Genomic DNA, 24,073 nt, shown 5'->3' with positions numbered 1-24,073 from the left:
ACCCCTCCCCAACAAGCCAGGGCTTCTCTGTGTAGCCCAGAATGACCTTGCACTTCAGATTCTTCAGTCTCCACCTCCAGAGTACTGGGATGGTAAGTATGCAATACCATGTCAATATATGTGGTGCTGGGGACTGAAGCCAGGGGTTTTGTGTATCTACTTTGTGCTCTACTTAACTGAACCTCGTCTCCAGCTTGGCGTATGTGAGAACGAGGCTAGTGGGAGAGCTCAGAGGGTAACGTTACTTGCCACCAAGCCTGACCACCGAAATTCAATCCCCTGGACCTCGATCCCCTGGACCCACGTTGTGGGAGGATCCTAGTCCTGCCTCTGACCTCCACACAGGTGTGCACTTGATCAAAGTCATTTTAAAGGCATTAAACATGTGTGCAAATATCTTCCTCTCCCTCACACCTTTGATCACATGGGTACCCAACAGGTTCCTGCAGCTGAGGATCCCATTACCCTGGTGTCTTGTAGTTCTTGGAGCTGGCTGGAGAGTCTTGTCATTCTGACTCTTGATCTTTGTGTCTCTCATCTCCCACCCCTCTGTCCCATTTCCAGGATCTTCTCACCCCCGACACTCTGAAATTTTGCAAAATGCCCAAGATGCTCCTTCTCTTCTCACAGTATGGGCTAGGGTTGGAGTTTCCCTTCTTATGGTCCAAAGCTTAGGTACAGATCTAGAAGCACAGAGGACAAGGTGTGTCCGTGACTACCTAGGGCCATTCTGTGGTGTGAGGCCAGATATACAGACTCTAAGGCCAGGCCATTCTGCTTTCCTTAAAATTTTTTTTTTTCCACCTGTTTCGAAGGTTCTATGTTGAGAACTGGGGAACAAATGGTAAGCAAACACTGGACGTTATGGACTTCTCTGGCCAGCTGGGGGTCAGGGGTCAACTTCTTCCCAGCCCAGCCTCACACAGGGCAGGGTAGAAGACCTGGGGTGCTGGAGAAGTTATCACGATCCACTGTTGCTATTTCAAATAGGAGGGGCTGGGAGGGCTGGGCCTGGAGCCAGCAGAAGCCACATTAACAATTAAGGTCTGTGCCACTTTCATTCCATCCTCACGGCATGAAATATTCAGACACCAGAGGAGCTGGGTCTCAGATCTCTCTTGTGTGTGTGACTGCTAGTTGTAGATTTGGGGCTTGAGGTAGCACCTGAGGCCTGGCATGCAGAGCATCTGGAAGCTGCAGGGCTGGGTGCTAGAAGCAGCTGCCAGCTGTCACAGACACATACATAGCAGGACTCAAAAGGCTGCACGTGGAGCCTGGAACTGGACACTACCCTGAGTCTAACAGCCACTGCTATGTTCTTCACGGCAGCTGTGAGCCTCAAGGCCGGGCCAGTTGACATTCCCTCAGAGGAGGGGGGGGGTAACTAGATAACCCCCCTCCTACCGGAGATTCCGGCCACTCCCTCCTACACCTCTTTCCCATTGGTAACTGTCCAAGTTACTCCTGGCCTTGGTTAGTTAGTGCTAGAGTACCTACAGTGTGGAAGGCTAGGGAAGGGAGGCGAATCTATCTACTCAGCTATGGGGAACTTGTCATTCATGCTGGTTATTATTGCTGCTGCTAACTGTCACCTCTCGGAGACCCCGGCAAAGGATGGTGCTAACATGGATGGTCTCCACTCAGCTCCACTGCCTGTGCCTCCCACCTCCCACCTCTCCATGCCCAGGCACATGCCTCCTTGAAACGGCTCTTCCATGGTTCCATGGCTCGCCCCAGCCTCTGCTTCTGCTGCTCCATCCACTTGGAGGCACCCTGCCCCATCTCTGCCAATCACCCCCCTCAGCTTTCAGGATTCAGCTGGCCCAGGAAAACTTTTCTCAGGCCCCAAGAGGCTGTAAGAGTGGTGTTTTCGCTTCACTCATTGGTGGTACTTACGTACTGGAGCGTATATATGTGGCTAGTAAACCAAGGAATGAAAATGACCTTGTACTTCCTTTCTGGGACTCGGTTTTCCTCCCTTTAAAACAAGGGCCTCAAACTCAATGGGTCATGCATGGAAGGGTCAATCATTCACTTAGCAAACACCTAGGGCTGCCAAAGCATGTCTGAGCTTAGGCTTGCAGGCAAGGAGAGGAATACGAGCCCCTTGAACTAGCAGTGTGTGGGGGACTGCTTTTTTTCAGACAGGATCTCACTGCCCCCCCCCCCCCACTCCCGGTGGCCTCAGACTTGCTATGTGGCTATACTGGACTCTGAGTGTTCCCGGGGGACACAGCACATTTGTCCTGGAGAGCTCTTGCTCTGGGATGCTAGTTCGGTCCTGGGATCCTCTTCTCAGCAAGCATGTGAAGCAAGGGGTGGGGAGGGGGGGACTGGGGGGGGGGGAGGAAGCAGGGAACCACTCTTAAACCACCCAGCAGCACCAATGCTACCCCCTCCCCCGAGCTCTCCCAGGAGGATGTTATGGTCCTGGAGAAAAGCTGCCCAGCCAGTGGTGTGTAGAGATGGTTTGAACCACTGCTTGGATAAAGGTTTCATTTTCTTCCACCGAAGCTGTCACCCTGGAGAATCAGAAGACAGAGAGACTGTAGGCCACAGGGACACCACAAGGAGACATAATGGCTTCCACTAAGCCCTGGGCAAATTGAATTGTCTCAGCAATTTCCCTGGTGAGCAGAAGTGTCCCTCTTGGTGTGTGCTCTGCTCACTCATGCCCCCCCCCCCCAAGTCTCTCTCTGAAGCAACTCCCCACTTTGCTCTGTGGGGAGCCTCCAGGGGCTTGCTAAATCTTGCTTCCTGGGGTGAAAACAGATCTCCAGCTTCCCGAGGCATAAGCTGTTTAAAGCCCCTTTTTAAACCCAAACTGTGCTGGGCTGGACCTGCAGGAACACCAGACTGGACTCAGCTGACTCACCCACACAGAGTATGCGGCTGGCCTCAGCACCCCTGGGGCTCATCTCCTCCCCACCCCTTTCTCCAGCTCATCTACAAGGAGGGAGGGAGGCTGGGCAAAGAGGACCGAATCTAGCCCAACCAGTGTGGTTCCCAACCCTTGACACAAGAGCCAGAAGTGATCCAAGACTGCTTTCCTGCTTCAGGTCACACCTGGGCTTGCCCTTTGACCTCAGACCTCATAGTTCATTTTCCCTTTTTTTTTTTTTTTTTTTTTTGAGACAGAATCTCACTCTGTAGCCCAGGATGGCCTGGAATTCACAGTTTCCCCCTGCCTCTGCCTAGGATTAGTGACTTGCACCACCCACGGCTCTCTCTTATTACATTTATTTATTTATTTATTCGTTTGTTTGTTTGCTTTTGGTTTTTCGAGTTTTGAGACAGGGTTTCTCTGTGTAACAACCCAGGCTGTCCTGGAACTCACAGAGATCCGCCTGTCTCTGCCTCTGCCTCCCGAGTGCTGGGATCAAGGGCTTCCGCCAACATGCCTGTCACATTTATTTGTGTGTGTGAGGGTTTATGCATGCCATGGCCCACGTATGGGTGTCAGAGGACAACTTGAGGGAGTGGGGTCTCTCCTTTCATTCATCACGTGGTTCCTGGGAATCAATTCAGGTTGTCAGGCTGGGTACCGGGCTCTTTCACCTGCTGAGCCGTCTCACCGGTCCCTCCTCTCCTTAGAACTGGCCACTGACAGGCTAACCCCTAAGGGCACTCTGCTAGCTCTTCCCTCCACCCGAACAGCCTCCCCCGCTTACCTTTGTCCTTGTTGCTCAGGCTCGGATCCAAGCTCCTACGTCCTAGTCCCTCCCAGAAAACAAGATCTAAGGCAACTGATTTCCCTGCATAGCGCTGCAGACGGCCTCACGGTGTCTTCTCACGTTATACTCTCCCTCCTCCCAAGAATGCCAAGCACCCTCAGAGGGCCGTGGCACCACCTCTGTGGTCATGTCCGGGTAGAACTGCCCCGCGCTGAGGAAGGTGTGAGAGGGCACACGCAGTGGTTCAGCAAACGGCTGAGTAACTGTAAAAGGGGACGTCAGCGACTGCGCGGGCACGCGCTCCAGGCCCTGGGTAGCTTACCCCGGTGTGCGTGCGCCTGGGGTGGGTTATCTCCTTGCGGGTCCAGGGAAAACGCACCCTTCCCTCAGCCTGCCGACTGCAGAAGCGCCGTAAATGCGCTTTGGGGACCGGACTTAGAGGCTGTAGGAAGATCTGAATGCCCCGCAATGATGCGGGGCGGGGGAAGGTTCTCCCGTTGCTGTGCGCCTCTGGACCCCAGCTTTATGGCCGGGGTGGAAGACCTTCCCTCGCGTTTCCCAGGGGTTTCCACCTAGCGAACCAAAGATATTCCTCCAATCCCAGGGATTTAGCGGTTGCGTGTGCGAAGGGGCAGGGCTCCGAGAGCCGCTCCAGGAAATGGGCAGGTCCCAGGCCCCCTCGCCCCATCAGGCCAGGGGGAAGAGGGGAGAGATCTGTCTGTCCCTGAGATAAGGCTGGCAAGGCTCTACAGTCCTGAGCTAGGAGTGGAAAGGCAGCCCCGCTGCGAGTGTAGGCAGGGGACCCAGGAACTGGGGCGGAGGAGGTCGGTGGCCCGGAAAGGGACAAAGAGCAGCTCTGCCCGACCCCCCACGTCAGGGTCCTATTGTTCCTCCTCTCACGGACTGTACCGAACTCTGGTGCTCCCAGGAGGGAGGAAGGGAACTGCGCCCACCCGGTGGGCATTTGTTTATTAAGAATGAGAAAGGGAGGGTCAGCGACGCGGGCCCGATAGGGGGACGCGCATTTCCGCGCGTCGCCTTTAAGGGAAGCCCTACCCTACCTTTCCCACCGGTCCCCGCCACCCCCCAGCCCTACCTGCATTTTAAAACCGCCTTGTAGTCCTGGGATTGGCCCAGGCCGCGTCCTCCGGGCGCAGAAACTTGAACCGGGGGGGGGAGGAGGGTGCCTGGCCTCACGGTTGGACGAAACCATCTTTGCGGTATCCCCCGCGCGCGCTCCGCCCCTCCCGCACACCCCCAGACAGGCCCAATCAGAACGGCGGGGAGGCGGGACCACGGCTCGAACGCGCCTCTGGCAGGGCGCCCGGCGGGCCGGCGCACCGCGTAGGGGAACCTCGGGGGCCGGCCGTGCCTTCGCTTGCCTCCCTCTCGGAGGCGGGGCCCGACTGCGGCGCCCCGCCCCCTCTCCGCCCGGGGTGGGCGGGGCGGCTGGGGCTCCGGGAGCGGGGCCGGGGGCGGGCCTCCGCCTGCTGCGCCCGAGCCGGGAGAGCCCGGGCACCGCGGCCACCGACGCAGCCACCGTCCCCGTTCCCGAGCCCTGCGGCGCGCGCGGGCTCCTAGGTGACCCGAGAGGGGGCCGCGGGAGGGAGCGCGAGGCGGTGCGGGGCGGGCCGCACGCGTCCCCGGTCGCCCCCCGCGCGCGCGTGGCCGGGCCCAGAGAAGCCCCGGCGCGGGGAGCGCCGGCCCGGCGCGGGCGAGGGCGATGCCGCGGTGACGGCCCCGCCATGGCGAAGCCCCCGGCGGTGGCGGCGGCGGCTGCAGCGGCGGCGTCGGAGGAGCTGAGCCAGGTGCCGGACGAAGAACTGCTGCGCTGGAGCAAGGAGGAGCTGGCGCGGCGGCTGCGGCGCGCCGAGGGCGAGAAGGTGGGCCTCATGCTGGAGCACGGCGGCCTGATGCGCGACGTGAACCGGCGGCTGCAGCAGCATCTGCTGGAGATCCGCGGCCTCAAGGACGTGAACCAGCGGCTGCAGGACGACAATCAGGAGCTGCGCGAGCTCTGCTGTTTCCTGGACGACGACCGGCAGAAGGGGCGCAAGCTGGCGCGCGAGTGGCAGCGCTTTGGGCGCCACGCGGCCGGCGCTGTGTGGCACGAGGTGGCCCGCTCGCAGCAGAAGCTGCGAGAGCTCGAGGCGCGCCAGGAGGCCCTGCTTCGCGAGAACCTGGAGCTGAAGGAGCTGGTGCTGTTGCTGGACGAGGAGCGCGCGGCGCTGGCGGCGGCTGGGGGCGCTGGCGGCAGCGGCGGCGGCGCGGGCTCCCGCAGCTCCATAGACAGCCAGGCTAGCCTGAGCGGGCCGCTGGCGGGCAGCGCGGCGGGCTCGGGGGCCCGCGATGTTGGCGACGGCAGCAGTACGTCCAGTGCGGGCAGCGGCGGCAGCCCCGACCACCACCACCACGTCCCACCCGCGCTGCTGCCCCCCGGGCCGCACAAGGGTCCAGACGGCAAGGCCGGAGTCACGCGCCGGTCCCTGGATGACCTGTCGGCGCCGCCGCACCACCGAAGCATCCCTAACGGCCTGCACGGTAAGCACCGCGCCCGAATCGGAAGCCTAGGGGGGTGTTGTGAAATGGTAGTTCCTGAACACCTCACGGGTTCGGGGTGGTGGGGGTCGCACCTCCAGACGCCTCTGCGGCTGGCATAGCAAATGGAGCATCCGGCGTGGTGGTGTGTCCCTGTCCAGCTGATACGGTAGAAAAGTTTCTCGCCCACAGTTTTTTTTGTGTTAGTGTCTGGCATTCTGGTGTTGTCTAGGGGGTGTCTCCCATCCCACCCTGAAAACACTTGTGGGCAGAGGGAAGTTTTTCTTGGAAGACTACGAAAGGGCCCTGAGTGAATTTCCCCTTCTTGTTGGAGCCGTAGATGTTCCCCACACGCAGCCGGCGCCCACTACTGCACTGTAGTTTTGTGCTTCCTTCCAGTCCAGTTTCCTCCCCTTCCTTGCAGCCCTGTCTCCTCCTGGGCTGGGCTGGTCCACTGGCACTGGTGTTGAGACCTTGAGGCAGCTGGACCAGAGAGCCCTGGGCTAAGATGAGAGGCTTCCGGGCTTCCCCTAAATTCTGCGCTACTGGTTGAGACACACACCGTTCTCGACTTGGTCTCTACAGTATTCCCCAGAGGATATGGTTGGAATGGATTCTGACTTCTCAGTGAGCCTCAGTTTCCTTTCTTCCTTGCTTAGGAGTCGGAGAGGCTGATCCCTGCCTCACCAGGGTGGGTGTGAGGTGGAGAGAGATAATGCCCCTGAAGAGATTTGGAAGCTTGATCGTCTTACAGGAAGTGCTGGGGTCATCTGTGGCTAGAGTGTGGGTGGGAGGTCAGCTCTGCCTGCGCCGAGGGTGTCCCTGCCATAGCCCCTTCAGTGGCTCTCTGCCCCGAAGCTGAGGAGCGCCGTACTTCCCTGCTTCCCCACAGCGTTCACAAGCCCGGTTCCCAGTGTTGGTGGCACCTGCTTCTGCCTGAACTGTTTGCCTGGTGGCAGAGAATAACCGGCCCTTTCTGTTCTCCTTTCTCTATCCAGACACTATCAAGGCTTAGAACTCTTCCCCAAATTGACAGCTAGAGCTGAGGGCCAAGCTTTTTCTTTGGTTTCCTGGCCAAGCCCTCTGCCAGCATATTGGGGTGGGGACAGGTAGGAGCTGCAGTCCTGGTGCAGGACTGGGGGAGGCTTCCTCCTTATTTCCTGTCCAGAGTTTGTGAGTTCAGGAAAGGATTGAGGCTAGAGGGATACTTTGTTGCTGATTAGCAATCTACCATTGCAACTCAGGTTTCTTTTTGTAACACTGCATCCACAGGTCCTCCCCCTACAGCTACTCAGTCAAGCTCCATCTGCAGAGTTCCAGCATAATTTGTTGGGGATGCGCACCCCTCTTTACAATGCTTGCATCTCTTTGGCTTCCCATTTCTGGGGGCTCTGGGTGGGTCAGTGTTCTGGGTCTTGATTTCCCCAACTGCATCATAAAGGGAGTCTTTGCAGTTAGGGAACAATCCAGTGTTGCTGGTTTCCGGCCATGCGGTCAGTAGCACTTGGCCAGAGTGATTCTCCGCAGGATACTGCCTTGCTTGAGTGTCTCCACCTCTTTGCAGATGGTCATGTTTTGTGCAAGGAGATGTGGATCTGGCCCAGAGTTCCAGTTGCAGTAGTGAATAATGCAGCAAGTGAAGGACCTGGCCAGGCTGGAGGTTTTCCACCCCACTGGGGATGGGTAGGGGTTGAAGTGTCCTGTTTCCTACAGACCCCATTCCTCCACCCCCACCCCCAAGTCTCCTTGCAACAAAACTACTGCAGATTTTTGTAGTAGCCACGCTTTGCTTTGGCGCAGAAATGAAAACTCAGCATTGTTGTTACAAATTTCAGTTACACACCGGATTGTTCTTTTTAAGTTTTGTCTCTTGAAGTCAGTGGGTGGCCGTGAGATATCCTCCTTTCTAATGTGTACAGAATTCCAGGAAACGAGGAAAACCGGGCTTCTCTGCACTGGGACCTGCAGCCTCACATTGGCTTTGAAGAGCAGGGCTGAGCTGAGATAAAGAGAGTTCAGGTGGTGGCCAAAGCAGAGTCACACTGGGCTTAGTGCCTGGTCTTGACCTGCAGTCCCAGGAGCCCTGGGCAGCTTGCATTAGCCCTGTTTTACAGCTGTGCCAGGGGAGGCACAGAGAGGACCCCGGCCTTGTCTTGCTGGGATCTCTACCAGGGCCATCAGTGTTTCTGCCAAGAATGACTTGAGGCCCTTGTGGTTGTCATTTTTGCTTTCCTGTTAGTTAGTAACCGAGATGCCTCCTGTTCTTGATTCCTGGCCTGGCTGCGCCTCTTCGACTCTCCCATTCGGGGAAGCGTTACTTCCTTATCAGTGGCCACAGAGTGGCTCATTGATAACCCAATTATGCACAGGGTCTGGACATCTTGACTCCCTCATGTGTCTCGGGCAACTTGGTTGATTTTGCCTCTTTGTCCTTCTGGAAGGTGGAAGGCCGCCCCCAGAGCCCTTTACTCCAGCAAGGTCAGTGAGGTTGGCACCTGCCCACAGTGGTCCCAGCAGTGGTTGGAGGAGTCGCCTGTGGGAGGCTTGCCAGCACAGTTTGCCTTCTCTTCGGAACTCTGCTTGCCTTTGAGGCTGCTTGTGGGCTTATTCGCGTCTGAGCTCCGTGTATGGCGTGTGGCGTGTGGCTGCACCTGCTGCTGCTGAGGCAGGGAAATGGGGCCTTGCAGGTCCTCTCTGAGGACCAGTGCTACTGTGCCCACAGCCTGTACGTAGCAGTGGTGGAGGTGGCCTGGTATTGGAGGCAGTCCTGACTGAGGTGGGCTTGGCCAGCCTCTGAATGCATTATGCAAATAGGTCTCTTGGACAGGCACTGGGCCTGTGCTGGGATGCTTTTGAGAGGCACTGGGTCCTTGCTGGCTAAAGTCAGGTATAGGGTGCCCTTGCTGGCTTTCTAATGCAGCCCTGTAGGCTGAGACAATTTAGACGTCAGAAATTCAGCCCCCCTTTTTTTCCCCATGTGAGGTGATTTTCAGACAAAAACATTTTCCCTCTGGGGGCGGGGTAGCTCAGGGTAGAGTATTCACTCAACACAGTATGGGACTCCATTGACAGCAACACACACACACACACACACACACACACACACACACACACACACGGCAGAAAAGAGAGCCTTTTCAGTCTGTTTTTCTTTTTCCTCCTGCCCCCTCCCATCTTTCTAGCTCCACCGCCCATCCCTTGCCCTTGATGTGCCCCTCTCTCCTCTCCCTGCCCCCACCCCATGCCCTGCTCCCCTGTGGCTAACTCAGAACCTCCAGCAAGCCTGCGAGTGAGTGAGTGCCATTTATCTTCCTGGGTTTGGGTTAAAATTTTGAGCCACTCAGAATGAGCAGGGTTTGATCTCCCGTTTGTGTTTTTGTTGGTTTTGGGAGGGTGGAGTAGGGGGTGGTCTGGGCCTTTAAAAAAAAGACAGAGCAAGCTGGTAGTGAATAGGTCTTGTTTTTCTTCAGGAGGCCTCAGGCCTCTACTAATAAGGCTGCCTTTCCTAAGCCTGCCAGCCTGGAGCAAAGGTCAGAGGAGATAATGGGCGGGTTATGCAAGCCTTCCCTTTTCTTCCCTCTGGTGGAGGGATTTGTGAGATTGTCCACAGCCTTGGGTGCTAGGTCCTCAGGGCACCAGGCATTCACGGGCAGGTGACCCACGAAGAACTTGGTAGTTGTTGAGGGCTACCATGTGCTTCCAGGAGGCTTCTTTGGCAAACTGAGGCTTGAAGAGGTGTTGGACATTGCTTTGGTTCCCTCCCTCATGGTGGCTGGGGTCTGGAGTGAGTCTCAGGTCTTCTGTGTTCGCTGGCCCAGCTCATATGTGAGCTCCGTGGGGGAGGGCACTCGAAAGGAAAGAGTCAGTTCTTCCCGGGGAGCTTTCTGCTCCCTCCTCGGCAGGGACACGGGTCCCTCCACGTACCTCCCTCTTACATTGTCACTTTTCTACATCAGTCGGCTTTCCCATCACAGTGGTCATCCTGCCACAACTATGTCCCATGTTAGGTCTCTGAGCTCCTGGGACACAAACTTTGTGGAATATTGGTCCATGACCAGAATATTTTATGAGGAAACCAGCTTCTACACATACCTGTTTTCCTTCCCTCCCTCCCTCCCTCCCTCCCTCCCTCCCTCCCTCCCTCCCTCCCTCCCTCCCTCCCTTTTCCTAAGACAGAGTTTCTCTAGCTCTGGCTGTCCTGGAACTCACTCTGTAGACCAGGCTGGCCTCAAACTCAAGAGATTCACTTGCCTCTGCCTCCCAAGAGCTGGGATTAAAGGCATGTGCCTCTGCCCAGGCTCACACACCTGTTTTCTGCATACACCACCACGCCTGTGGCTGCAATCATTTTTACGGTTCCTCGAAACTCAGGTAAGTTCCTGAACCACTCATCTGCAAAAGGGAAACATGACGGACCTTTGGGAGGAGGGAGGGTGTCTCTGTATGACAGCCTGAATGTACCCTTTCTGAGATGGAACACCCAGTGCCAAGCCTAAGGCCTAGCTGTGCGGCCTGCTGCCTAGGGCTCCAGCTTCAGGGTCAAGAGAGCCTGAGTGCGCTCTGTCCTATCTGATCGGAGACCTTGGCAGCTTGCTGACCGTCCAGGTCTCAGTTTCTTCATTTGTAATATCCTGCTCCCATAACTGAGCCTTTAAAGGAGGAGTCTGTGGCTTCTGTTCTCGTTTGGATCCCTTTCTCATGCGGGGTGTGGGTACGGAACCCCCTAACCCGTGCTTGTGAGTGGAGCCTTTGTGCCTAGTCCCGTCTCAGAGGCAGGGAGCTCTTGTCCAGTTGAACAGAAGAAAAATGGCTTTGTAGTTAAGAAGGAGCAGAATGGCTAAGTTCTGAAGGTGGGGACTGGAGCATCATGGGAAAATAACCTCAGAGGGGCTGAGGTTGGTGCTATGTGCCGCCCTAAAATTCCAGCGGCTCCAGAGTTCAGTGCCTGCAAAGGACGATGGTCCGAATGAATCCCGCGGTCTCTAGAGCCAGGAGCTGTCCCGTCAGGGGAGGTGTGTGATCGCCTGCCTGGACACTAGTGAAGAGCTTTCCTTTGGGTGGCACTTGAAGATGCCCAAGTCTTGGGTTGTGCCACAGAAGAGCTGTCAGGGGTGGGAGGCAACCGGGAGTGGGAGCTGACCTCACAGTTGGCCCTTTAAGCAGGAAGGGAAACATTAGCGCAGGTTTAATGAGCATCTATACTCTGAAGTTCTCAGTGCCTCCACAGTGATTCATGTCATCTATCTGGCTTGGGAGTAGCAGTTAAGGAGCGTCTATCTGGTGCATGTCCTGTAGGCTGGGCTAAGGGCAGGAACAAGAAGCTTAGGGCCTGCAGGATGGCCACGACTCCAGCAGTGGCCATAGGAAAGACCCTTTGCTTTAGGTGAACCTAAAGTCTGCTCCAAGCCCTGCCTCCCGTCTGCCCCCTTGGACCTCTGACTTCTAGTGTTGGGTGGTCCTGGGCCCCAGGGACATCACAGACACTTGTGGGAGACGTTTTGTCTACATCCCAACCGGAGCTCTGTCCTCATTACAGAATAATGAGGACGCATGACCAAACTTTTGTTGGGATCAAGGTCTGTGACCTGTGCAGGGACTGCCCTGGGGGGTCTCAGGAATACAGGTAGCTAGTTGTCATTTTCCTGAGGTTTGGGGACAAGGGGACCTCAGTGGAAGCCACAAGGCTTGGAAACAGGAACAAAATCCTCTTCTAAAGGGATGGAATTTTTCTTTTAAATTTTTTTTAAAAGATTTTCAACAGATGTGGTGGTGCAAGACTTTAATCTCAGCCATCTGGAGGCAGATGCAGGCAGATCTCTGTGGGTTCAGGCCAGCTGGGGCTACATAGTGAAACCCTCTCTTAAAAAAGATTTTTATTTTATGTGTGTTTTGGCTGCTTGTGGAACTGTGTGTGCAGTGTGCTGGTGCAAGTCAAAAAAGGTGTGTAGGATCCCCTGAATTGCAGTTACTGATGGTTGTGACCCATCATGTGGGTGCTGGGAACCGAACCAGAGTCCTCTGCAAGAGCAGTGAGTTCTCTTAACCATAAGGCCAGCTCTCCAGCTCGTTCTTGTGATCTTAAAGTCAGGGATAGCCCCACCGCTTCCTCCACGCTGTCCCCCAAACTTGTCCCTATTATATTCTCTCTCTCTATAGGTGTATGGTCTGGACAGATAGGGAGCTGCATCACCCAGGGCTAGGCGCCTGGTTTTAAAGAGTCCCCACTGGTCTCCAGCTCTCTGGGAAGCAGGGCAGGAAGACCTGGAGTGCTGCCCATTTTTGAGTAGATTCTCTGGAAATGTTGTGTATCCCCGTTTCACTGAGGTACAGGCCGCACCCTGGAGGCCGGCAGCTCTACTTCCTGGTCTTTCATTCTGGGTCTCAGATGGCCTGTCAGGCTGGCATTACGGTCTTCTCAGCTCATTCCCTTCTCCCTAGCACTGTGGGGGCAGGTCTGGGAGTCCCTCTGTGCCTTGCTGTTGGTCGTCCCCCCCCCCCCCCGCCCCCCGCCGCCCCCGGCCCTCCCTGTCAATCAGTGCTGTCCTAGAGTAGATGGCACTCAGAGCGCTGGCGTCTTGGAGTTGAGGAAATGCCTGGCCAGCGAGAGCGGAAACCCTGAGCAAGCTGTGTGGAATCCTCTGGCTCTAGGGAGGAAGCTGGGAGGGAAGGGGACCCACCCTTGGGTCTGTCATTCCGGTCTGTCCATTTGGGAGCCTGGGGTCCCGGTCCTCTTGACTCCCAGACTTAGCACTGGGTGTGGGTGTGGGTGTGGAGGAGGGCTGGCTCTCAAATTGTCTTTTGGCTACAAATTAGTGCCTCCCTGTTGCAAAGAACGGATGTTTTATTTGCCCCTTACAACAGCTGGACCCTCAGGGTCCTCAGTTTGGGACAACACTCAGGCTCCTGGGGCTGCCTGTGACACACACACACACACACACACACACACACACACACACACACACACACACACCCCAGTGCCTTGAGATGATGACCTGACCTGTGCTGATGAGGCCAGGACTCTGTTTAGGTCACACCACTCCTCCTGAGGGTCTGATGGAATTTCTGACCTCCGCTATCTGATGGACTCTGCTTAGAGCTTAAGTTGCGGGCGGAGTTTAGGGCCACCCTGAGCTTCCATTTCAGGGCAGGTTTGTTTGCTGCGGCTGAGGCTGCCCGCCTTTGCTCCTGTACCCCCTCCCCACTGTCTAGAACCCTCCTGAGTAGAGTGCAGGCAGTGGGCACCATCGGCTGGTCTTCTGGAGTACCAAACAGGTGTGCACTCAGTACCGGAGCCAGGGAAAAGGGGCCCCCCGTAGCAAGGCTGGGGAGCACCCTCTCATGTTCTAAACTGGATGGAGGCCAAGCCACTTAGGTCACCTCCCTCCCCCCCCCCTGCATTTACTATTCTTGGCACCAAATGGTCTTTATCTACTTCCAAAAAAATGAAACCCGCCAAGGTGGCGGAGTGTGTATAAGCGTGTGTACCTTCTCAGTCTCTTTGCTTGTCTGGGGTTCCTCACCTGCCCCACTTTTTTTTTTTTTTTTTGAGACAGGGTCTCATTATGTAGCTCTGGCTGGCCTGGAACTCACTATGTAGTCCAGGCTACCTTGAATGCACAGAAATCTGCCTGTGTCTGCTGGGGTTAAAGGCATGTGCCACCACACCTGGGTGAAAAACAAACAGACAGACAAACAAACAGACAAACAGAACCTCTTGTTTGGGTCCATTCTCAGAGCAGGTACCAGGGCTCTGGTAGTTGCTGCAGTGGCTTCTGGGTCTTGTGGGCAGTGAGAGCCAGAGTCCTTACAGAAAGCTCTGGAGAAACCTGTGGAAACACAGGGGCCACTGATCTGGGTTCTATCTATTGATCAGTCAGTGGAGGATGCTGGCCCATGGTGGGGCATCCCAGGCCTTGGAGGGGGGTGCCCCCTGGGGGGGTGTCAGAGGCCAGTGTCAGTTCAAGGTGGAGGTAAGCTGGTTTGCGTTGCCCCCTCACTGACCTGTGCTGTGTGGGTCCCCAAGGACACAGCTCTAATGGGCCCAACTGAGGGCTGGCGAAAGCAGCCTCAGGAAGCCAGGACCACTCCTCAGGCTGTTCATAGGTCAGCGTGCACTCCCCCGCCCCCACCAAAGCACCTCTAAGTTATAGCCGGGCACAGATGCTTCCACCCCTCTAATGCTCAGGACAGGCCTGCCCCGAAGGGAGCGGTAATGGCTTTTTGGCTGTATTCAAGGGGACAGATGCAGGCAGGGCCGGTAGCACGGAGATGGCAGCTATTGAGAGGAGTCGACCCACTTCCAGAAATAGAACCTCTACTGTCAGGGGATTCATCTCTTTGTCTCCCCAAATCTGTCTTCCCGTCAGCTTCCACGTTGTAAGGCAAGAAGGAGGCTCGCTCTTGTCTAGGAATCAGAGGCAGCGGCGAGCACCCTGCTCCCCTCCCCATCACAAGGGCTCGATTGTGCGCGGGCCCTGAATGCACCCGCCTGTCACCATGTGCGGCACCGGCTGGCCTCCCTAATGAGCCCGCTCTGGGAGTGGCCCTTTGTGGCAGGTTCCGGCCACACTGCCTGGGCCAAGGCTCCATTTCCCAGCCGCTCGGGGCTGCTTAATGCCTCTCCGTAGCTGGTGGGACCATGGGAAGCCAGCTCCGCATGCCTGTCCTTTTTTGTGCCCCATATTTTCGGCAATGTCCACGCCCCACCTTTGTGCACATTCGGAAATAAGGAGGGTCTGACTTTTTCCGGCTCCTCTGTCCGAGCCGGCCGAGCAAGCCCCCCTTCCTCTGGCTTTAGGTCAGCTCCTCCTGTGGGGACACCCCTCCCCCCGCATTGTCTCCTTTCTTTTGTTCCCTTTGGGTCTCTCCCCAGCTCCTTCTCTGCAAACAGGCTAGTGTTTCCTTGTCCAAAGCAATAAAACAAAACCCGCCCTTCTACTGTCCTGCCCTCCTCTCTAGGGTGGGGGGAAGCTCGCCTCATCATGGACTGGAATTTCTGCTGCTCCTCGTAGCGGACCCTGGGAAAGGGGGCTCAGGTTAGTAGCCTCCATTCTCGCAGCGTCTGATGCCCCTCTGACAGTTGTCCTCTGGGACCCGGGTGTGCCAGTTACCCCTTCCCTGACTTCCCAGCAGCAATGGCGGTTTCTCTCTCTCTCTCTCTCTCTCTCTCTCTCTCTCTCTCTCTCTCTCTCTCTCTCTCTCTCTCTCTCTCTCTCTCTCTCCAGTCTGAGTTTTTGCCTCTGGTTGTCCATTCTGGGACTGCTGGCCACCATCCTGGCCACCTGTATCCTGTGGATTTGGGCCCCTGCCTCCGACCTGTGTCCCCATACTGTCCGCCTGGTTTCACTTCAAGGTCTCTCCGTTGTGGCCCTGAGCTGCCTGTCCCTTGCCCCAGGTGGCCTCTTCAATCTAGTGCTGGTCACAGTGAGGCGGGGTAGAGCAGTGCTCCTCCATGCAGGGGCACCTGTGCCTTTGGAAACCGCTTACATGGCGCTCAAGAAGAGCCTGCCCTGGACAGCTCCTCAGGGCAGTGCTGCTGCAGCTCATTCCTCCTGGGGTCGGTGACTCCCACTTGCCCACACAAGTTGGGACATCTGAGCTTAGACTTGGGGACTGCAGCCCATCCCCACCCATCTCAGTGACTTGTCATCCTGGGTCCTGGAGTTCTGGTCTTAAGCCCGCTGCTCACTGTTCAGGTACACCTCAGGCCCTTCTTATGACGTCCCTTTCCTTCTGCTTCTGCACGCTTTTCAGAGAGGCTTAGGTTGGCCCCTGAGGCGGACAGGCACAGGATGTGTGACATGTGGCCCCCATCCATTCTGTGCCTGTGGGAAGCCTTTGTGTCCTGAGCCAGGGTCAGGGCGGGTGCCCTGTGGTAGTGGGCGCCAGGCTTGCCCATGTGTAGGGCATGGCTGGGGGCCATATGTCTGCACAAAACTCAAGCACTGAGAGGATCCCCTGGCTCCTGGGGTCCCCTCCAGAACTCAGCCAACTGATTCCCGGCTGCCAGCTTTTTATTTTTCAAAGGAGGCCAAGAAGGGTGCAGGATCAGGAAACAAAGAAAATGGTTTGTAAACTGAAGGGGTCACGGAGTAGGGGGTGGACACAGGCCAGTGGCATGCCGCCTACCCCATTTTCCCTTTTAGAGAGAGGCCAAAGACCTGCCCTGGACACACTGCCGCTGCTTTCACTGCCATTGATTACCCGTGGTGACCAAGACTGTGACTGGCAAGTGGGCATACCCCTCTTGGGGTTAAATGAGCTTCCAGGGTCCAGCTGTCTCTGGTGATGAGTCCATTAGATGCCACACCTGGGGCTCTGCACCTCCCTCCCCTCGGGCTGAGCCTACTCTGTGTGTGTGTGTGTGTGTGTGTGTGTGTGTGTGTGTGTGTTTCAGGGTGACACTGATCTGATCTCAGTGATGTAGCCTAGAGAGAGACTAGACATGAGGTCCTACAGCCTGTAGGGGTGAGCAGGACACTGGGGTGTCCCTGGCCCTGTGGGAGTCACAGGAAAGTTCCTTCTTAGCTTTGGTCTTACTTTGTATAACAGCTGCACTGTTGAAGTGGAGGGGGACCTGATGGGAGCAGGGGCATGGGTCCTTGGTGCCAGTGGCCCTGGAGGCCTCCCGTCCTCTCCGCTCCCTCACCCCCAGGCTCTTGATTCTCCTTCTCTTTTCCTTGAGAGCCTTGTCCTGCTCAGCCAGCCCCCTCTGCAGAGTTTCCCGAGAATGGCCCGTGCTGCAGGCTCTACGTGTGGGGATTTCTCCTGAGACAGTCTGGGGGAGCCACTCCAGGAACGTGGTTGGAATGCCCTGATCTCTCTACCAGTATCTCCACCCTAGGAAGTGGTCTCCAAAGCTGACCACCTCTTGGTCCGCAGACCCCCCTCACCCCTTCACACCTAGTTAGGAGCTTGTTCCGTGGGTGCTGGCCTGGTTGTGTGCGTTGTGACCAACTGCAGAGTGAGCGAAGCTCAATGTAGGATTTCTGTGTGAAAAAAACAAAGACAAAACAAAACCCCCGTGTTTTTTTGTGAACAGGAAGAAGCAAGGGTGGGGTTGGGAGAGGGGAAGGGAAGGCCGACCTCCCACTGGTTGCCAATGGTCTTTGGATTCCTGGCACTCCTGTGGCAGTCAGGGATGCTGGAATCTTTCTTAACTTTTGGGGATCCCCTGCTGCTCCTCGTCATCCTTGTCTAGATCTGTGTGCACTGACCGAATCTCAGTGGCCCCTGTAGCTTGTCGCTGGGGCAACCTCAAGACCCTTTGTTGGGGGAATGGCAGGCTTCGGGGATCCCCTTCTTTTTTTTTTTTTTTTTTTTGGTTTTTCGAGACAGGGTTTCTCTGTGTAGTTTTGCACCTTTCCTGGAACTCACTTGGTAGCCCAGGCTGGCCTTGAACTCACAGCAATCCGCCTGGCTCTGCCTCCCGAGTGCTGGGATTAAAGGCGTGCGCCACCACCACCCGGCAAACCAACAGCTTTCTTCACCACCCGTGGCTCAGAACAGACGAAGAACCCCAGTTGTTGGGTTAGTGAGCCCAAGGCCCGGACAAAATAGAAAGCAACTCACAGTGAGGAAACCCCACAGGACACAGGGTGGGAAGTGGGAGGAAGAGGGGAGCATCGGGTGTCCTGAGCTGGCTGAGCATCCTGGATGTCCCGCATCCTCGTGTATGCCGTCGACTGACAAACTCTGTGTGCCCCTCATCATTTCTGTCTTTGGAGGCTACCCTGGTGACATTGTGCCTCTTTCTTGAGGGTGTGTATAGGGGTGTGTGTGTGTGACAGAGAGAGAGAGAGAGTGTGTATATGTGTATGTATGGTATGTAGGTGTGTGTATGTATAAATGTGTGTGTGTTTGAGAGTGTGTGTGAGTGTGTATGTATGTATGTGTGTGTGTATGTGTATATGTGTGTAGGTGTGTGTGTGTGAGGGCTTTAGCTTTAGGCTGTTTTCATGTACATCCTAGCTTCCCCGTGAGTTTCTTTCTCATGATGAGTTTATTTCTACCTTGGTCTCTTCCCAGTTCCCCTCATCTCACTTTACTAACCTGTCGGTTGAGGTGGTTGCGTCAGGTCTCTGGTGTCCAGAGACCCTTGAGGAACTTGAGAAAGATCTAGAAGTCCAAGCCTTTCTTGGTTGTGAGCCTCACTTAGGTGGCTGCTCCCAGATAAGCCACATTCCCTGCCCAGACAGACCAGTAGCATCTTTTGTATCCCTATGTCCCCGTTCCTGTTGTTTGGGGCTTTACGGACCTAGGACCTACGATTCACTGTGACTGACTTTCTGGCCTCAGGCTGTCACTTTCCAAGTGCTTAGCCAGTTGGGGGCCTGGTCTGACCCAGAATCAGAAGTAGCAGCCACAGGATCAGTTGCCACTGCGCCCTCACCAGGCCCCACGGGGTATTTGATTTCTCCTGCCCTCCCCTCCCTACTGGCATCACCTGCCAATACCCCACCCCTGCCCCCAAACAGCCCTGGGAGGCAGGGGGACCAAAGACCGGAGAGACTCACTTGCTTCTTTTTAAGAAAAATTGATTGTTTGTGCACATCAGTGTGTGTGTGTGTGTGTGTGTGTGTGTGTGTGTGTGTGTGTGTGTGTGATGCCTGGACCATGGCACACCTGTGGAGGTTGGGGACAACTTTCAGGAGTGGCTTTTCTTCTGCCACCGTGGGATTTGAGGATTGAACTCATGTCATCAGGATTTCCGGGGCAAGTCCCTCCGCCTGCTGAGCCATCTTATGGGCCCCTTCTTTTGAATGTCGACCTTGCTCCTGAGCACCTGGCCTCTGGGGACTCGAATGTGTTAATAGGCTCTCTCTCTTTCTCTCTCCCTATATGAACCTGCCCTGGCTGTTGTTTAACTCAGTGAAAAAGGTTTAGGAGTCAGCGTCAGGGCTGGCCTCGGGGCAAAGAGAAAGTCATTTGTGCATCCCCCTAGACACCTTTGACTCCAAATGGTGAAATGCACGCCAGTCTCCTCTGGGGCTTCCAGGACCGGGAGCCAGGTCCCTAAAGCCTCAGCTAGTACTGAACTAACTGTCTATGTACCATACGGAACAGGGAGATCAGGTGGGTGGGTGGGTGCTGTATACAGTGTGGATTCCCAGGTGTGACTCGAATCCCAGGAGAGAGCATGGCGGCATGAGATTTCATCACACCGCCCAGAGCCAAGTACAGTTTAAAACTTGCTAATTATTTTGGGGATTTTCCACCTAAAGTCCTTGGGCGCCGGTCAACTGTGGATGATTAGAACCGGGGAAAGTAAGACCGAGGATAAGCGGGACGCTCGTACCCAGGGGCCACATGCGTTTTTGGCCTCCTCATGAAGGAGGAAGGCTGTCTTGTCCTGTCTGTCCTCCTGTGTTCAGTACAGGCACTCTTCATTTATTTGCCCCTCAGGGGCTGCAGATTGGCAGCCAGCAGAGTACAAATGGCAGGTCTTGCCTTGGGAAGGTGGGTGCGGGTGTGCAGCCTTGCAGGCCGAGGCCGCTGGCAGGGCCTGGTAGGGGGCTCGGTGGGCGCTGTTATCCACGTAGCAGCCATGTCCGAGACTGCCGAGCGTGAGGGACTCTAGGCTGGAATGGCCGCCGCCCGCCACACTGTCCTACTTTTGTGTGCTTGGATGAGCCTGTGGGAGAGCTGGAAGCGGACCCTCTGTCATTCTGGGGAAATCGGAATGGACAGAGAGGTCCTCAAGCCCTGTGGGCCTCTGTTAGCCTCTGACCTTGTTCTGAGAAGCATGGCTGCCTGGAGGTGTCTGTCTGTCCAGCCTCTGGAGTCTGTGGGCTTCCCCACCCCAGAGCCTTTCCTCTGGAACCTCGAAGGCAGTGTTTCACAAGCAAACTGGGGATCTGTTAGGGGTCAGGCAGCGTGGCCGTGTGGAGCGGGGAGCTCTGTTCCTGTACCTGACTCAGCTGTCGCCCGTGGAGCGGACTCACTTTTCCCCCTTAAGATTCGTTTTTATTGTGTTTATATATGTGTATGTGTCTGAATACCAAGTGTGTGTAGGAGCCTGTGGAAGTCAGAAGAGGTCTTAGGATCCCTTGAAGCTGGAGTTAGAGGAAGAAGCTCCACGTGGGTGCTGGGGACCTAATTCAGGTCCTCAGGAAGAGCAGTCTTTGCTCTTTTTTTGTTTTTTGTTTTTTTGGTTTTTTTGAGATAGGGTTTCTCTGTGTAGTTTTGGAGCCTGTCCTGGATCTCACTCTGTAGACCAGGCTGGCCTTGAACTCACAGAGATCCGCCTGCCTCTGCCTCCCGAGTACTGGGATTAAAGGCGTGCGCCACCGCCACCTGGCCTCAGTCTTTGCGCTTGACTGCTGAGTCGTCTCTCCATCCTCTGAAGGGGACTCTTTTTTTTCCTCTATTGTTTATCTATTCATTCTTTTTTGAGACAGGGTCTCATTATGTAGCTCCAGCTGTCCTGGAACTCACTATGTAGACCAGGTAGGCCGGTCTCGAACTCACAGATCCTCCTGCCTAAAGGCGTGTGCCACCACTCCTGAATTGAAGTGGGCTCTTGACTTAAGAGATTTCCGAGGGTCTAGGCCATGGAGTACATGTGTGCAGTTCCTTGATTTTTTTCCCCTTCCTTTTAGAAACTAATAAGGTAATTGACAAGCAAGACCTCCGTCCGAGGTCTTGGGGGAGACTTTGTTAGCCTTGGGTGCAGAAGCAGGCTCTGTGGGCTGTAGCAGGTGCTTTTCAACTTACAAAGGATGGGGGGCCTGGGCCTTTGAGGGGGAAGGCTGCTGGGACCTGGAGAAGCATCACCCAGGGAGTCCTGCCTGGAACCCGGGCTGTCCTGAGGCAGGACTGTGTAAGGTAAGGCATCCCAGTACCCACTGCTTCTCCGCATCAGTTTTACCCATGTAGAGGCCTGGGAGACACGCAGCCCGTAGCAGGCCTCTGGTGAGGTGGTGGGGAAGGGGGAGTGGGCGTCGGTTCTTGCTCTGCCTGGTTTTCTCGTGTTGGCATCACCCCACCGTACCCTTGTCCATAGGAACAGGCAGAGCCCCTGGTTTAAAAAGGTAGGGACCCCCTGCAGGCCCGAGGCTACCTGTACCTTCTAAAGGTCCAGCTTCCCTTTGTCACAGGGTCTTGACGGCAGCATCATGGGGGGCGGGGAGAGCAGCCGGTGGCAGCCTGCCCAACCTGCCCTGCTCAGTGCTAGCTGCTCCTCTCAGCATAGCCTCAGTGGCACAGACGGCCGAGGCCATGTGCGCGAGGGCCTTCTTTCCAAACGTGCGTGCTCAGTTGTCGGCCAAGGGCTCTGGGAGGAGGGGCCCTCACCTGCCTTGGTCTCCGGAATGTTCTTACAAGGGGCCATGTGTTTCTTTATTTTATTTTATTTTACAATATAATTTAATTTTACATATCAGCCACGGATTCCCTTGTTCTCCCGCCTCCCGCTCCCCCTGCCTTTCCCCCAGCCCACCCCCCATCCCCACCTCCTCCAGGGCAAAGCCTCCCCTGAGGACTGAGATCAACCTGCTAGACTCAGTCCAGGCAGGTCCAGTCCCCTCCTCCCAGATTGAGCCAAGCGTCCCTGCATAAGTCCCAGGTTTCAAACAGCCAACTCATGCAATGAGCCCAGGACCCGGTCCCACTGCCTGGGGGCCTCCCAAACAGATCAAGCCAATCCACTGTCTCACCTATTCAGAGGGCCTGATCCAGTGGGGGCCCCTCAGCCTTTGGTTCATAGTTCATGTGTTTCCATTCGTTTGGCTATTTGTCCCTGTGCTTTATCCAACCTTGGTCTCGACAATTCTCGCTCATACAAACCCTCCTCTTTCTCGCCAACTGGACTAGGGCCGTGTTTTTCATCTCACTCCCCATGCTACCCTCCCCGTGTGCTGTGGTGAGTTCCCAGGTGTGGGTCTTCACCATGCGTCCCCATTCCGTGTGCCTCAGTGTCCCCGCTGTGTGAGAGGGCTTCCGTGGTTCAGTACCCTGGCTTTCAAAATTCTGGGTCAGGCTTGCTCCAGCGGCCGTACCCACCTGCTGCGAAGGCCGTGAATGGCAGATGGGGCCTCTGTGCCTCGGGTGCTTGCTGTGGTCTGGTTCTCTAGTCCCCAAGCTGCATCTCACTTGGCTGTGTGTGGGAGACAGATGGAGGGCCGTCTCCACTGCAGGAAGAGCAGGGCACAGTTCTCTGTCGGAGCCCTGGAGCAGTCAGGGACCTGGTCTATTCCAGTAGGCTGCGGACTCACCCTAGCACCCCTTCTTTGAAGTTCCTTTGTAGGACCCCCCGACATTGCCCACAGACCAGTCTGTTCCCTTCCCGGGCTTCAAAATCACACGGGTCAGCATTGATTGACACATGGTGTGGGTGTCATTCAAGGTGGGGAAAAGTGAGCTGGGAACAATATTCTGTCCAACTGCTGCTCACGATCCCGGTGGACCTTCTGTCCTGAGTGTCTCCACCTCTCCACCTCCCTTCAGGCCGTGGTCCAGGGAAGAAGGGGCCCCGGGTCTGTGACTCAGTCGCTTCCTGCTGTGCTGGCTGGAGTGCTGGCTTGGTTTTGTCATGCTGACTTGCTGGCCAGGTCCCAGGTGAGAGGTGACTTGGCTGACACCCTGAGGCTGCCACCAAGGTCGAAAGGGCCCTTGCACCCGAGCTGGGGTTGTGTGTCCACCGCTGTGACCCCAGACGAGTCACACAAAGCCACGTGCCTCAGTTCCCACCTCTGCACATTGTTCTGTTGTTGGGCTGATGAGGGCCATGAACAAGGTGTGTGCATAGTGACGCCAGCCTCTTCAAAGCTGAGAAACGTTGTGATTGTCCCCTCCCCGAGCCCACCGGTTCCGCTTCTGTGCACAGTTAAGCTACTTTTCCACAGCCCCGACTTGCTTGTCCTTAAGCGACAGCTGTCTGTCACAGCACACGAGAGCAATAACTGTTTCCTGCGCCCGTCCCCGGACAGCCTCTGTGCTACCATGGTGTGGTTGTGGTGACCCGGTGACGGTCGGTAAGCCTGGGTCTCCACTTACCCCAGGAAAGCCCGCTGTTGAATTGGATGCATAAGGTAGCCATTCTTTTTGGAGGTTGGCCCTCATCTCCCCTGTGAGCAGTGGGCGGTTGTGTGGACTTGGCAGGTGAGACACTAGTAGAAAACTCAGGAGTTTCTTGACTCCAAAACCCATCTAGCTGATGTCACTGTGCATACATCCTGGTATGCCATATGCCCCAGATGTTGGCTCTGCCTTTGCTTGGATCTGGGAAGGGCAGCCCCCATCTCCCCATAATGATGAGCACATGCTTTGCTTATCCAGTAGGTGCTTCAGGGTTACCGGAATCTCTGCTGGTGTGATGGATGGGCCACAGTCTGGGTTGTGGACTGGCAAGTGTCATGCCTCCCATGTTCGTCTGGGCTGTGTGAAGTGGTGCACGCAGGATGGTGTGGTCTGATGACCAGATGCTCAGGGCATTCTGCTGGACAAGCCTCCCAGGTCGGGAGGACCAGCTGCTGTCTCACCTGGTCCTATGAGGACTCAGGCTCTCGACCATCCCCCACACCTGTGATTTATCGCCTACGGGGTCACCTGCCCCTCTGTAGTCCATTGTTTTCCGTAGAAGAGCTTGGAAGCTACGAAAATGTTTATAAATGGAAATTAGAAATCATTGATAATCCTTCCCATCCTCAAAAGTGCCATTGTGTGATTCCCACCCCTCCCCCCCCCTCCCCCCCATCTAACCAGTGGCAACAGCTCTTGTAAGCATAGTGTATTATCCAAGCTAGAGTTGTGGACCCTAGCACAGTGCAGAGAACCCGACCTTAGACTTGTATGAGATTTTATCATATGTAATAGATTTGTTATACGAATTATTTTATTTTAATTAATTTTGGATGTGTGTG

At 55.8% G+C, this 24,073-nt stretch overlaps 1 protein-coding gene across 2 annotated transcripts in view; it reads left to right on the top strand.

Annotated features, from left to right (window-relative positions):
* Positions 1-5,123: 5,123 nt before the first annotated feature.
* Ccdc85c (coiled-coil domain containing 85C) overlaps positions 5,124-24,073 on the top strand; it is a 71,867-nt gene continuing 52,917 nt past the window's right edge. Inside the window, exon 1 of one of the 2 annotated variants that reach the window (XM_016006041.3) lies at positions 5,124-6,215. In XM_016006041.3, the coding sequence (XP_015861527.2) occupies positions 5,420-6,215 (796 nt within the window). In that variant the 5' untranslated portion in view covers positions 5,124-5,419. The remainder of the gene's footprint in view (positions 6,216-24,073) is intronic. The other variant, XM_076551346.1, reaches the window with a different exon arrangement.

Source organism: Peromyscus maniculatus, chromosome 14, assembly GCF_049852395.1.
Source record: "Peromyscus maniculatus bairdii isolate BWxNUB_F1_BW_parent chromosome 14, HU_Pman_BW_mat_3.1, whole genome shotgun sequence".
Lineage (NCBI taxonomy): Eukaryota > Metazoa > Chordata > Mammalia > Rodentia > Cricetidae > Peromyscus > Peromyscus maniculatus.
This window is presented reverse-complemented; position numbering and strand designations above follow the sequence as displayed.